The sequence below is a fragment of the Podarcis tiliguerta genome (assembly GCF_965153285.1).
Source record: "Podarcis tiliguerta genome assembly, chromosome: 1".
Taxonomy (NCBI): Eukaryota; Metazoa; Chordata; class Lepidosauria; order Squamata; family Lacertidae; genus Podarcis; species Podarcis tiliguerta.
This window is the reverse complement of record NC_139534.1, coordinates 93,247,276-93,262,792: the sequence shown is the minus strand read 5'-3', so window position 1 is coordinate 93,262,792 and position 15,517 is coordinate 93,247,276. Positions and strand designations below refer to the sequence as shown.

The following is a 15,517-nucleotide window of genomic DNA, read 5'->3' as shown; positions in this document are numbered from 1 at the left end:
ATATGCTTTTCTTGTGATCTTGCTTTTTTTTTTTTTTTTTAAGAAAAATGAATTACAGCCCTCCCCAGGGAAACACATCTGACGTGCCATTCTGGAAAGCTTTTAGGCACCTCTATGCTCAGGATTTGGGTTGTTAACTTGGATTGTACAGTGGTACTATTTCTGGCATATTGCTGGGTGAGCGGGAGCCTCTCCCAGTCTCACATTGAATGTAACAGATCTGTAGAAAAGATATCATGACCTGGGGGAAAAAGAGACCATGCACATACTTCTGTAACCTAAGAAAATCTTTAATTAAATTTGTTTGTTTTAAAAATGTATTACATAACTAGACGAAATAAATAATTCTACAGTGTATAATATTGTGCACTTCAACCAGTGTGGTGCAGTGGTTTGAGTGCTGGACTAGGATCCAGGAGATCAGAGTTCAAATCCCCACTCAGCCCTGAAGCTCACTGGGTGACGTAGGGCCCATAATAGTCTCTCAGCCAAACCCACCTCATAGGGTTGTTGTGAGGTACATGATGGGAGAGAATCATGTACGCCTCCTAAAGCTCCTTGGCAGATATTAAGTAAATAAATAATAAATATGTTTGTTCAATGTAACACATTTCACTGTGTGGGGATATTTGAAGATTCACGGATGAAATGCCCCATGTAAGTCATATTTAGATTTGAAATCAATGGGGGAGGAAACCACAGTGGAACATCTTATTTTTATTTTTGATTGTATCCCGCCCCTCATCGATATATCTCAGGAAGGTTCACAACATAAAACTACAATATAAAATATATATGATAAAATTAAGAACAACAAACCCATAATCCCTTTCCCAGAATATCGGATGTCAATCAGCCAAAGGCTGCCGTTTTCGCCTGGTGTTTTCCACAGGGAAGAGCGGGCACTAAAAAATGGGCAATATTTCCATTTCACATTCTCCCCCTGGCCTGAAAGGGCTTCCAAATACTTTCAGGTCTTCCCGTCCTCTTCCCTTTCACAGGAGGCGGCTGGGGGGAAAGGCGCGCCTCTAAGCATCCTCCCCTTTCCCTTCCCTCTTTCCTGCTCAAAGTAAATAGGAAGGGCTGGGTGTCCAGGCGTTGAATTTCACTTCCTGTCACCTGGAGTCTTTTGTCTCTCCCTGAGCTCTTGCTAAAGGGCGCACCTTGAAGTTCAGGCGGCGGGGAAGGAGTTAATCCGAGATCCGCGGAAGGGAAACACCCCTCCTGGGCTGCAGCGTAGCCCGTGAGTCAGTTTCACCTGAAACCAGTCGGCAGGTAGTGGAAAAAAAAACCCGAAAAGGGAAACAGATCGCAGAGGTCCGAGGGAGGAAGTCGTCGCACAAAACCGAAGGGACGGCGCCCAGGGAACTTCACTCTTCCGATCCCCGGACACGCGCCCGCCGCCCGCAGTTTTCTCCGAGGAGGAACCGAAAGGAAGAGTCGCCGTCGCGCATCGGCAGTTGGACTTTTTGGGAACAGGCGAGCCAGAGTTTAAAAAAGAAGAAAAAATCTTGGGGGGAAAGCTGTTTAAAGAAATGCTCTTTGGGCTAAAGAGCCACAAGTAGAGGGGAGGGGAAACAACTCCCTTTCAGCTGTCCTAGTCGACGGCGCGGTCGACTCTCCTTGGCGAGCCCTTCTGCGCTTTGCCTGCTTTCCGCTCCTCTAAGCGCGCCGCCCTCCCTCGGCTAGGGAGATCCACCGCCTGCGAGGTAGAAGGGGCTCCGCCTGCGTCACGATGCTCCCCCGTCGGATTCACGTCCAGGCTGGGCTGCTGCTTCAGCTCGTCGCGGCTGCCTTGGTAGCCGTCGGGCAGGAAGAGGCGGCGGAAGGAGAGTCCTTCGGAGACAGGTGCCAGGCCCATTTCACGGCCGGCTTGCCCGAGTTCGTCCTGGACACGGACGCCTCGGTGGAAAACGGAGCCACCTTCCTGTCCTCGCCGTCGGTGGAGAGGGGCCGCGACTGCGTGCGGGCTTGCTGCAAGCACCCGCAGTGCAACCTGGCCCTGGTGGAGAAGGTCCCCGGAGGGGACGAGGAAGACGGCATCCACAGCTGCTTCCTCCTCGACTGCCTCTACGAGCAGGCCTTCGTCTGCAAGTTTGCCCGGAAGGATGGCTTCCTCAACTATGTCAAGAAGGACGTGTACGAGGCCTATGTGGCCATGCGGGGGAAAGGCCATCGGGGTAAGGAGATGTGTGTGGCGTGTGTTGTGGTTGGAGTGTCTTGTGGGAAGTGTCGAGATTTGCCCTACTATGGACTGGAGAGAAGTATCCCCCCCCCCCCAAATACTAGAATTCCAGAGAGACCCAAACAAAGCTGACTGGAAGGTGGTGGCAAAGAGAAGAAGTAGGACTTAGTTAGGAGCTGGTTTTTGAAAAAAGGATTAGACCAGGGGTCGCCAACATTTAGGGGCCTTGAGTTTATTCACAAACTGGAGGAAATGTGGTAGGTAACACAACACCCCCCCCCCCAAATCCTGGGAACTGTAGTTCACCCCTCTTGGGTTCAGTTCTCAGCACAAACTGCAATTCCTGTAAGACACGGTCATGTCTGGTTTTCAACAATGCTGAGCATTGCAATATACTAATATATCACGAAGTCTGAATTAAGGATGAAAGTATGTAGAAGCGAACCCAGGTTTCTTTCTTTTTTGCCCTTTAAGTTTAAATGTGTTTATACAGCTGCTGCCACCCTCACAACCAAGTACACACCACAACCTGTTCAGTTGGCTACAGCTAAATGCTTCCTTCAAGCCTAATTTCAGCAGTGGGAGGAGCAGGCACCCTGTGGGTGTCAAGGGTGCATGTGTGCCAAGAGGTGCTACATTGGAGACCCCTGGATTAGGCAAGTGAATGGAGTGTAGGTCTATCAAAGCAGTTTTAACTACTGAGTTGAGCCCCCAGGTCCAGGAGCAGTTTATACCTCTTGGGCACAAATGGCAGGAGAAAGCGACCACCTTCATGCCTTGATCATGAGTAACCAGAGGCATCTGCTGCCCCTGGAAACTGAATAGTGGAACCAGTTGACCTTGGTCTGATCTGGAAAAAGTTAATATGCTTTTGTGAGAGAGACTCTGGCCAAGCATTGTTTTGAAAATTCATAAATCCAGAATCTTTAACAGGAGGAAGGGAAAGCGCATATATTACAAAGGCTGAAATCTAAGCACAGGGAGGAAATCTCATTGGAAAAACCCACCAGGGAGCAAATCCCATTGAATTTAGTGGGATTTAATTGTGAGAAAAAGATGCTCAGATTATGCTGCATAACTGGAATGTGTAAATGAAAGCTTAAGAACTTTTCACTGTGTGATCCTGGCTGAATAATTTAACTGGACGTGTTATAGGGGTGAAGGGCAAGGGTCTGTAGTTTGTTGTTATTGCCTCTCTATAATGGCAGCCTTCCAGTAGAATGTCTACATAAAGATCTTTCAAAATACATGCAGCAGTTTCTAACAAAACAAATAGGAGGAGTGGCAGGCAGGCAGGCTCTTCATCAATAACATAGTTCTGTACTTTTTCCTGGAAAAGTGCAATATTACAGGAATGTTCCAGTTTACTTTAACTATGGAACTTTTCCACATTGTGGCTTCTTGTGTGCGTATGCAAATTGTGACCGTGTAAAGCATCTATCCCACATCCCCATGCAACATGGATTATGACGCAGGGTAGCCCTTTAACAAAAAGAATGGTAAACTCATTGGGAAATGCCACTAAAGGCCTTTCTGCACATGTTGATCTCTAACACTACAAATGTACATGTGCTGCCCATTATTTGTGTGCTGCCTGTGTATCCTTCCTCAAGACTGGGCTTTTGTTTCAGGGTGATTGCATTTCCCACCCACTAAATGTTATATTTTATAGTATTTTGCAGCCAAGGTGGCCTTTGGCTGCATACTAACTCTAGCAAAGAGTGCCTTGTTCAATTTTTTAGTAACTTGAGTCTTTAAAAATTCATTTTATAGCTTGCTTCAAAATTTTCATCTGTGATTTATCATTATTACTCGAGACAGTAAATCTGCACAAATGTATCTGATCATCATTGGTCAAGCACATACCATTTGAGTGCTCCTGATCTTAAAAACATTCCTGCAAATAGCTCCTTCCCCCAAACACACAAACAATGCAGTATTAGGCATGCAGGTGAGTATTGCCAGATTTACAAGAAAAGATGATCTGCTTGTACTATTTGATTCCTCTATTTCCTTGCGTGCCTAGGTAGGAAACTACATCCCATTCCACAACAGTGCATCTATGGTTGTTGTGATTAGCTTCAGGTTGTGTTATGGGCAACTCCTGGATGTAGTCAGTGGTGTAATTTTATCAGTTGTCACTAACTAACCAGCCTGCATATCAGCTTGACTATCACTTACCCCAGTGGTTTTCACCCAGTGTGCCGTGGCACCCTGGGGTGCCTTGAATGATGGTCGGGGTGCCATGGGCAACACTAGCCTCTGTCCCTCTTTCTTTCGCTCCCTCGCTCCCTTTGATGCCCTCTCATGTCTCTGCTGCCCAAAGGCTTGCACAGCTGCTTATTGCAGCAGTCCTGGCTATAAGTTCTGCAGGTGTCTCTGGAAGGCACCTCTCTTTGGGGTAGGGTGGGGGGCAGCAAGAATGGCGGCAGCAGGAGAAGAGGAGGCCGAGGGAACACTCCACAAAGGAGGATGTTCGAAAAGGAGTGAGTGGCAGCCATCTGTGTGGGCACGGGGTGACCTAACTGGACTCCTGAGCCCCACAGGGGTGCCGCAGAAAGAAGGTAGTTACTTAAGGGAGCCGTGGACTCAAAAAGGTTGAAAATCTCTGACTTACCCAACAAGAATAATTCCCCTGCAACAACCCATGATGTGATGCTGTACTTCTTACACTCAATCAAGGCTGTTGGAATGCCCTGTCTCATAACTGGTTGGACATTCCCAATGAGGACATGACTTGGACTTGTGCAGGATTTGGACCAGGGAAACTTTGTTCCTAATCCCTACTCAGGTTCCTTGTTGTAGTGATAAACCTTTTAGCCCTGTTGACTGCAGACATGAACTTCTGGGGGAATATTAAGGAGTATATCAACAAATAAGAACAGCGCATGCACAGTCATTGAAATGGCATTCAAAGTCCTGCACTACTCTAGTAGAGTCTGTAAGAAGGGATTCTACCACATTTCACTGGGGACAGAAGCACGGTGCCAGGCCATAGGGAACATTTTGAATATGCACAACCCCAGACCTTACTCAGGTCATCTGCAGATACAATGTTGAAGGGTCAAGCGAATGTGATGTACCAATCCATACCCATAGTCTATCATTTTTTCCTTTGGCCTAAATGTGCTTTGACTCCTGAATGTCCAGAGACTTGTGGGAGAGAAACGGGAGTTTCAGATCTTGGATTACTTAAGAGAGCTTTGAGTAAAAGCTCATTGTGCACCCATCAAAATATCTTTGCAGGTCCAAACGTTTTTAAGGTGCCGCTTTCAGCATTTAATTGCATGGAAAGATGTGCCTTCCATGAAGCATTTTTTCCATTTCTCTTCTCTAACTATTTGCGGCCTGGCAACAGAAGTACCAGTCTTCAAAGAAATCTAAACCTAGGCCTAGCAAGGAGTCTCATGGGGATTAGGTCTGAGCCTTCCTGGAACCTAATTGCCGCATGCTGAAGCAGGAATGCTTTGATGGAGGAGAAGAATACAGTGCAAGGTCCTGTATTTGGAGGTGGAACTTCAGCTTCCTGGCATCTTGAGTTTAAAAAGGCTCAGGCAGCAGGTGGTGTGCATGAAACTCTGGAGAGCCACTGCCAAAGGTCGCATCCACAGCATACATTTAAAGCACTGTTATATTATTTTGACAGTCATGGAGAATCCTGGGGACTGTAGTTTGTTTTGGCTGCTGACCCACACAGAACTACAGTTCCCAGGATTCCCCATGAGTGTTAAAGTGGCATAACAGTGCTATAATAATAATAATAATAATGATAATAATAATAAATATTTTATTTGTATCCTGGCCGAGGCCAGGCTCAGAGCGGCTAACATCATAAAAACAAGACAATATGCAAGACAATATGTCATACAAGGACCTGTGAGCGGGTTGGGGGCCTCCTTTGGGCTTGTTTTATACAAAGGAAAGTAAGTCAAACTGCATCCTGCCCAAAGGCCTGGCGGAACAGCTCCGTCTTTAAATATATAGCCTGGAGGTGATCCAAGCTGGGCTAGAAAGATCAATGGGCAAAGGTTTGATCTGATGTAAGGCAACTTCCTATGTTTATATAGGAGGTCTCAGCACCTATTTACCAGTTGTATGCACCAATTTACTGTAAAAGCATAAATAAAACATTAAAAAAGGAGGTCTTGTCACAGGAAGACCTTTTATTTTTGCTTCCTCTTCTGTTCAGAATGTTTCATGCTTTTCTGTTACTGGAAAGAGGAGGAGGTTAACATGATAGTGATGTTGGGTATTTTTGAAAGGTTTTGTCCTGTGTGCATGATGCCATCAATAACAGGTCTTGTTTGTGGGCTTTTTATAGGCATCTTGTTATCTGCTGTGAGAACAGGATGTTGGACTAGGTGGGCCTGATCCAGCACTCTCTTCTGATGTTCCTGAACAATCCACCACATTTTTAAAAAATGTAGCTGTTGTAGTTGATGATAGATATACAGTATATGAAAACACTAGTTTCCTACTTTCTATACTTTATGCTAGGCATGGCAAATATATGGGCATGGGTGGTTTTGAAGGCTGTGAGAGCAATTTGCCCTGCACTCATTACACATTTCCCTGTTCAAAATTGCTGCAGGATTTCTCAATAGTAACCAAAGCAAATTTAATGCTTTATCTGTTAGTGGGGGCAGTTCCAAAAAAAGTAAGGAATGTAGATGTTTGTGTAAATAGACCCTGTCCGTATACTGAAACATATGTGTGTGTGTGTGTGTGTGTGTGTGTGTGTTAGGTAAAAGTTTGACGTTATTGAAGCTTAACCTTCACCACCCAATTATTATAAGGGAGCTGAAAAACTGTTTCAAGCCAGGAGATGGGAAGATTGGTGAACAAAAAACTAGCTCACAAAAATTGAATGAGTTGGAGACTGTACGCAGTACAGTGGTACCTCTGGTTACATACACTTCAGGTTACATACGCTTCAGGCTACACACTCCACTAAGCCAGAAATAGTGCTTCAGGTTAAGAACTTTGCTTCAGGATGAGAACAGAAATCGTGCTCCGGCGGCGCAGTGGCAGCAGGAGGCCCCGTTAGCTAAAGTGGTGCTTCAGGTTAGGAACAGTTTCAGGTTAAGGACAGACCTCCGGAACGAATTAAGTGCTTAACCCAAGGTACCGCTGTAATACCAATTTGGCTTTCTCCTGTATAAACTTCTCCTTGTGATGAGGGCATATTCTGAGGCGCCTTCTCTGAATGACTTATCATCGACGCTTGCTGGTCTCTCCAGGTTATGGAATGCCTTTCCGGGAAGGTTTGCTTGGTGCCTGTTCTTCATTTTGACCCAGGATTGTAAATTCTATCCAGATGGGCTTTTGGAGATAAGCTAAACGCTTAGTCTTTTGTCTACTGCAGCTTTAATTTGCTTCGTTCCCGCTTTGTTTTTGTGTGTGGCTTTAAAAACCTCTGGATGTTTATGATTGCTGGGGGCTGATTTGTGGGATTGAGATATTTGAAAATGAAGTGCAATTGAAGCCGCTGACAAGGAATGGTGGTGGGATCGGAGCCAGAAAACAAATGTATTCTGTAGCTATGACATATGAACTAGGTCAGGAGGTGGGGAATCCCGTGGGGAAGGGAAGGCTTGTTCGAACAGGACAAGGGAGTGCATCATTTCCGTTGGGTGCCCGGGAAGAGTGAGGTTACTATAGGTGTGTTTCTAGGAGACCGGATTAACAAAGCCCCTGAGCAGTGAGGTGACTTACCTACCTGGCAGATACTTTTTCGTTTACGTCACTTTCTCTCTCTGACCTGCCTGAGACTTCTGCTGCGCTGGAGGGAATGTAAGAGACAAAACACAGAAGTTTGCCTCCAGTCTGTGCATATCATTAAAATTAGTTTTGGCAGTCAAGGCTGTGTGGTTGTCTGACTTAGGCAATGCATATGACCCCACCCAAAGAGTAAGGAAAAGAGACCGCCGAGAATGTGTAGAATAGCATCCCGGTCGTAATGAACCCTGCATGCAGTCTCAAGAGGAACAGGTCAGCTATACATGTTGTCCACTCCGCTTGATCAGTTCTCCAAGCTTTTTCTCTGGATGTGTTTAGGTTATTGTAAATGTGAAGGGATATGTAGAGTCAAAAAGGGAGAGGGGATAGCAAAAATGTAGGAGAGTTGACTGTTCAAATAGTATAGTTTAGCACAGTGTTTCTCAAACTTGGGTCTCCATAGTTTCCAACTCCCATAATCCCTAGCTAGTAGGACCAGTGGTCAAGGATGATGGGAGTTGTAGTCCAACAACAGCTGGAGACCCCAGTTTGAGAAACACTGGTTTAGCAGTTTTGCACCCCTGCAGCATGCAGTGCATAAGTAATGTGTGCCTAGCTCTCACGTTATTGGCCCAAAGAGCAATATAGCGGTCAGAAGTGCAGTAGTAAATAAGCTACATGAGTAATAGAGGAGGCTAGGCCAGAATATAAATCAAGCGTGACCTGAAGGATAGCTCAGTCAGTAGAGCACGAGGCTCTTAGTCATGGGTTCAAGCCCCACGTTGGCCAAGAGATTGCTATATTGCAGGGGGTTGGACTAGATGATGCTTGGGTCCCTTCCAACTCTACGATTCTCTGTTTTTATGTGTTCTCCAGATGGTACTATGCTCCTAGAGTAGGGATGGAAATGTGTATCCCTCTAGATGCTGCTGGACTTCAATAGCCACCATCCATGACCATTGGTCATGTTGCAGGGAACCAATGTCCCCACTGTGGAAGGACGTGTGGGTCCACAATTGGCCTCCACAGTCACTTACAAACTCACTGATAAAACTGTGTTTATGGAAGACAGTCTTACTCGGCTACGAGTGATTGCCAAAGAAGAAGAGGACTGTGCTCCCAGAATAGGAATGGAAACCTGTAGCCCTCTAGATGCTGCTGGACTGCAATAGTCATCATCCATGACGATTGGCCATGTTGGCTGCTGCTGGTGATGGGGGCTGGTGTCCAACATCTGGAGGGCCACATGTCCTCTCCTCTGTGCTGGTGGATCATTGGGTTGGATTGAGACCTGTGGGAGCTGACTTCAGAAATGCATCGGGGCAGGGTTCCTTTCTTGCATCCTCAGTTCCTCATCAATAAAATGGGAACAGGGCTGCTGCTAGGATAAATCTGATCATGACTGCAAAGCATTTGGAGCCCTAAAGAGTACCTTAGAGATAATTTCTAAGAATTGGTACATGCCACTTCCCAAAGTGTTAGTCTGGCGAAACATTAAGGGTAATAATGGGCAAATTCCATAATGTCAAAATAAGGATGGGCAGTTGGGCCATGCTACTTCCTCTTTGTCATCCTGTAGGCCAAATGCCCCAACTGGTATGTCCAGTATAATTCCAGTATGATTTCTCCAGAGCCTTGCCCAGTTATGGTGGCAAACTTCACCCTCTTGTACAGCCTCGTGATGATCGGCTCACCAAGCACTGCCAATACGGTCACATTAGCTTTTATTTGTTAGCTGTCAAATGCAACCACAGCAAACACAACTGAGGTTGCAACGTAACATTGCCATGCTCTTCCTTATCCAACAGCCCAAGCTCGATATGTGCCTTGGCTCGCATGGGTGGCCTGTTAATTTCTGTAGAAGCTCTGTTCCATCCCACAGAACAGAGTGAGGAACCTGTGGCCCCTCCAGAGATTGTTGGACTAGAACTCCCTTCATCCCTCATCACCATTCTGGTTGGGGCTGATGGGAGTGGGAATCCAACATCCTCTGGAAAGCCCATAAGCTCCCCTTCCCTACTGAAATAGATTTGCTTCCTTCACTGAGATTAGCCTTCTTCCCTCTCTTGTGGTGCTGGTGAAAGATCTATGATGATTCTTTTGATCAGCACACATAAGATTTTATATACCAGAATAAAAATGGATGTGCAAAAACAGCTCTGGGGTGAAAAAAGGTGTGTGTGGAGGGGAGGCATTAGCTCAGTTGGTAGTTAGAGCATGGTGCTGATAATGGCAAGGTTGCATGTTTGGTCCCAGTATGGGGCAACTGCATATTCCTGCATTGTAGAGGGTTGGACTAGATGATCCTCAGGGTCCCTTCCAACTCTACAAATCTATGATTCTATGTGCCTAAACACTTTCTGCTCAAATGAGAAAACTGCTTTTAGGAATAGATGGGTATTTGAGTACTTGTTTGCTGACCACTTAAAAAAAAAAATAGTCAAAGGAAGATGATACATGATTGTGCTGAAGCTGAGCAAGAATGGAAATAAAAGCATTTGTCTGGAATCTTAAGACCCTTCTCCTTGTTTGTAATTCTTGAGCAGTTCTGGTGCCCCCTCAGCTCTTGCCACTTGTTTTGGCTGTTAAGGATTGTTTTTGTTAAGGGTTGTTTTGGCTGCTAAGAATTAAGGAATAATGCTGTTCATCATAAACTGTATTCTTGGGTGCCTGCTGTTTGACTCTTTAGTGATGCTGCTGCGCTCGTTCTGTTTTCTCCATAAAATGGGAATCCTGTGTTTTCCTTACGTGGAAGGGCAGGACCCAAAGATGTTTACTGGCAACAATCTAGAGCCTGCTATTTAAGTTATGACTTCATAGGTTTATTCTGGGTCTAGGCAAACCAGTTCAGTGGGAGTGGAACAATAACCTCCTCAAACTTCTGCCTATGTTTAGAACAGCAACTTCTCCTAATACTGCGAAATACTTGCAAACACAGCCTGCCTCCAGTTTTTCAGTTTATTGGGTGGGAAGAAGTGTCTCCAGAACTGTCACCACCCCAGAAGCAACTGCTGGTGACTTTTGGACTTTGATCCTAGGCACTTGCATGCAGGGAAGTGGCTTTTATTGAGAGAGATGGGGATTTCCTTCCAAGGTGTTTTTGCAGTGGAGCCCAGCAATTTGCAGTTTGTTTTCCCAACAGACTTTGCCATCCAGCCTAACCTACCTTGCAGGCTTGTCGTAAAGTACTTTAGCCCCTTCACATTTACCAGAAGAATAAATGGTGGGACACAGAAATTCCTCTTTTCAATTGATTGCTTGCACCCGCTAGTAGCAAGTGTGAATGTTGCTGGACAAAAGTGTGAATCCTGGCTTGGTCTGGATTTAATTTTGATTTAGCAACACTCACTAGGCCTGGGCGATATATCAATATACAGTGGTACCTCCGGTTGCATACGCTTCAGGTTACAGACTCCGCTAAGCCAGAAATAGTACTTCGGGTTAAGAACCTTGCTTCAGGATGAGAACAGAAACCGTGCAGCTGCGTCGCAGCGGCAGCAGGAGGCCCCATTAGCTAAAGTGGTGTTTCAGGTTAAGAACAGACCTCCAGAACGAATTAAGTTCTTAACCTGAGGTACCACTGTATAGCCCCGGACCAGTATGAGGCGCAGACCGTGATGTCGGCTTCACTCACCAGTATATCGCTGGTGAAACCACCACCACTCCTGAGTCCCTCTGCTAGCGACTTCCTCTAGCGAGTGTTGCTCTACCCCAGGGGCCTGCAAAGTTTTTGTGGCTTGGGCCGGTTCACGGTCTCACAGACGCCGTGGTGGGCCGGAGTGTGTGTGTGTGTGTGTGTGCGCACATGCATGCACAAATGCTCCTTCTGGGGCGGAGGAGGTGTGCACAGCTTCCCATTGGCTGCAGGAGCTTCCTGCAGCCAATGGGAACCCGCCAGCGTCATGGAAGGCGGTCCCCGCTCTGCTCTGTGCCAGATTAGCGTGGTGCACAGGAGCTGACCAAGCAGAAAGCGGGGTTCCCTGAGCGGGTGGTGGGGGTCCATGGGCTGGTTAAATGACCACCATGGGCTGCTTGTGGCCCATGGGCCTTAGGTTGCTGACCCCTGCTCTACCCTCATACTGTGCAGAGGGAGAAAAAAGCTACACCGGCGAAGTGCCCATGCAGCTTGTTCCCCCCACTGCATTTTTTAACTGCTCAGCTGAGGAGTGTGCGGTTACTGCTCCCCTCAGAGTCCCCCAGCCTGGCACTGGCTCCAGGCAAGGGATCCCCACTGCTCTCCCTGCTCATCCGCAAGCTGGGGGAGCACCGGGGATGGCTCAACTGGGGATGGGGAGCCTTCCCGTACCCCAGCCGAGCTGTACAAACAAGCTGCCTTGTCCCAGCCCGCTAGGCGCCAGGGTGAAACCGCCTCAGCTCCTGCGGTGAGAGCTGTGGCAATTTCACCCGGTGCCTCGCAGCCAGTGCAGCTTGTTTGTTCAATATCACGGTACATCGCCAGACCACGACGTTTGGCTGGCGATATACTGCGATGCTGCAAAGCTGATATCGCCCAGCCCCAACACTCACCGTGACATAGTTGGCTGCTGCTTTAGATTAATATGAAGTGTTCTGATACCTTTGCCAGTGTTTTTGCAGGAAAGCTTAAAGCCACTCATTGCGATGGCACAGAACTCATACTGGCCAACATCACTTTCACAGCAGTCAAAAAAAATTGAGTGTCATGTGGCCGCTGGATTTGTTTGGATTTGCTGAAGAGAATGTGATACTGTTTGCCTTAAAACAAGGGAAGCGAAACCCCTGAAAATCCAAAGTGGTACAGACTAAACAGAGTTGCAGTGCTTAAAGTCGGAAGGTATTTGTCATGTATACAGTGCTAAAGAAAGTACGAAGAACTGGACGATGCTGAACTTTGATCTGTGTTTATGATAGGCAAATGCTTACTTGAATCAAAGTTCGCAGATAAACGAAGTTAGACCAGGATTATGTATCGAGGCGGGGTTAGTTTTTGTATAGTGTAGGTCATGATAAAGAGAGAAAGGACTTCTTTGAAACTCTGGTGTTGAAAGAGGCTGCATCTCCAGGGGCAGAGTACATGTTGATGCAGAAGGCCCAATTTGAATCTCCAGCTAAAAGGATCTTGGATAGCAGAACTGCAAAAGGCAGAGACTTTAGAATATTGCTGCGTCTCAGAGCAAAAACCAAGCTGGTTCAAATGTTCTCGTCTGTAGAGGGGTTTGCCGGTGGCGTCTTGGCTACAGATTTTACCCAGTCTAACTGTTTTGGATCCTTTCCCCAACACAAACTTGGGAATTATAGTTCTGGGTTCAAACCAGGGCTCTTTCATAAAACTGATTCTTGCTACAAAAGCAACAACTGCTTTGTGTTTTGGACATTAACTGGTCCTAATAACATTTATTACCGTATTTTTTGCTCTATAAGACGCACCAGACCACAAGACGCACCTACTTTTTGGAGGAGGAAAACAAGGGAAAAAAATATTCTGAATCTCAGAAACCAGAACAGCAAGAGGGATTGATGCGCAGTGAAAGCAGCAATCCCTCTTGCTGTTCTGGCTTCTGGGATAGCTGCGCAGCCTGCATTCGCTTCATAAGACGCACACACATTTCCCCTTACTTTTTAGGAGGGAAAAAGTGAGTCTTATAGAGCAAAAAATACGGTATTTCGACTGACTGACTCTACATACTCCTCCCTGGACTTATACAACTACCAAAATATTGATCTAAGCTTGTACAGTAGTACAATTATGTCCTTCAGTTCATTTAATTTCAGTGTTGGGGGGGGGGGGGAAGTTCCAGGTCGAGCAAAGGTCCTAGTGTTTGTGTGTGTGTGTGTGTGTGCTTGTTGTCTTTCTCTATAAAGGTGAATGGCTCAGGCTTGAATGCTTTAATCTCTTAAAGACCAGACTCACCTTTAGAATCTGTCTTCTCTTTTCAAATAGGAATTTTATTGGTATGAGTTTTGTTTGTTTTTCTTCATGTGTACCTTGAGTGAAATCTTTTGTCTGGAATAAAGTAGGCAAGTCCTGTTGAGGCAGATTCCAGGGATGGCTGCAACACAATACAATGTGCAGCAGGGCTTGCGGAGTTTTGAAACTGAACTACAGATGAGGCCTACAGGAGTCCTCCTTGCTGGTCAAAATTCCTTTTTTCCCCATTCCCTCTTCTCCACCCAGTTTCCCATCCCCCCCCCCCTTCCAACACTCAGACAGCAAGCATTTCATGGCCACTAAGCATGCTCAGCCATAGCTGTTTTGGGGGTTATGCCATGGTCTGGGTTCACTCTCTCTTTTTTTGGTACTTCTACAAACCTAGAGGTTCTCCCAAGCCTGCTGAGATTTACAGGTATATGATTAGAAAAAGTCTGTGGAACTCTTATTTCAATATATGATCACAGCATCAAGACTTTTACATGCACAAAGAAGGAAAAATTCATCATTGTCTACAGTGGAGGAATGGTTGTTAGAATTACTGGACTTGGCTGAGATAGTGAAATTGACATGTTTAATCAGAGAAAAACCATTGTCAACATTTACTAAAGATTGGAAACTTTCTATGGGTTTTTTGCCTGAAAAAGAAATGTACTTATGATATCTCGGTTTGAGGATTGAAGATAATGTTAGTTTATAAAAGGTGGATTTGTTGAGTGTTGTCTTGGAGTACATTTGTTGAACAATTCTGTTTATATAGCTGACAGATAAAGAATCAGAAGTTCTCTTTTCTATTTCTCTCCATTTCCCTCTTTTTCTTTTACCCCATTCATCTTTCTTCTGTTTCTGCTCTGCGTTTTTATTTAGATTAGTGTTTTCGTCTTGATAAAAATATATCTGATATTGATCTTTATTTTTTCCCCATATTTCAATAAAAGGAAAGAACCTTCAAGATACTTGAAAACAAAAACATATTTCCTGTTTTAATTGCTTGGCCTGAGCAGCCTCCTGGCCTAGGTAGAGTTGGCACAACAGATCAGCTTCTTCCTGGGGTCAGGGCAAGGTGCAGTTGGGGACTTCAGCTGGAAGGCCCAGGTGCTGTTAACAGTGCAAGAATAAAATTTTATTTTAAACACCTTGGAGGAAGGTTGAAGTACTACAGTAAATGAAACTGACCCAGCTACAGTTCCCAAAAGCTCACCCAGAGCAACTGTGTGCAATGTGCATGAACTACGGAGGCATCATGTCAGTGATACAAATGAATGATGGCTTCCAGCCTGGGCATGGAGCAGTGGTGCTCTGAAAGAGACAAGATCTCACCATCACGTCCCACGTCAGGCAATTGCTTAAGCACACACCCTATGTAGAGCTTGGATAGGTATATTTTCAAGCCCTGGTTTTAGTGTGGAGATTAGCAGGGCTCCCCCCCCCCAGGTGTAAATCACTGGAACTAGGTTCTGACATGTCTCCGGTGGGCGCCATAGCCGTCCTAAGAGAACGAGGGAAGTGTTCATGGTGAGTTCTGGCACCTCTTTTTCTAGAAAAATAGCACTGGAGATTGGGAAGTATGCTCACACATGTCTTGCAGTGAAGTACTCCCTGGAGCAATTATAAACCTTTCTGGGATGTTTCTGGAAGGAGTACCTCACTGTGAAACTTACAATTTATGTAATCAAATGCCAAGTAAGTGCACTTGTCATGGTGAT

At 45.8% G+C, this 15,517-nt stretch overlaps 1 protein-coding gene across 2 annotated transcripts in view; it reads left to right on the top strand.

The window, feature by feature from the left end:
- The first annotated feature begins 331 nt into the window (after nt 1-331).
- Nucleotides 332-15,517, top strand: part of SPINT1 (serine peptidase inhibitor, Kunitz type 1) — a 34,623-nt gene continuing 19,437 nt past the window's right edge. Inside the window, exon 1 of one of the 2 annotated variants that reach the window (XM_083450594.1) lies at nt 332-2,180. In XM_083450594.1, coding sequence (XP_083306720.1) covers nt 1,736-2,180 — 445 coding nt within the window. In that variant the 5' untranslated portion in view covers nt 332-1,735. The remainder of the gene's footprint in view (nt 2,181-15,517) is intronic. The other variant, XM_083450593.1, reaches the window with a different exon arrangement.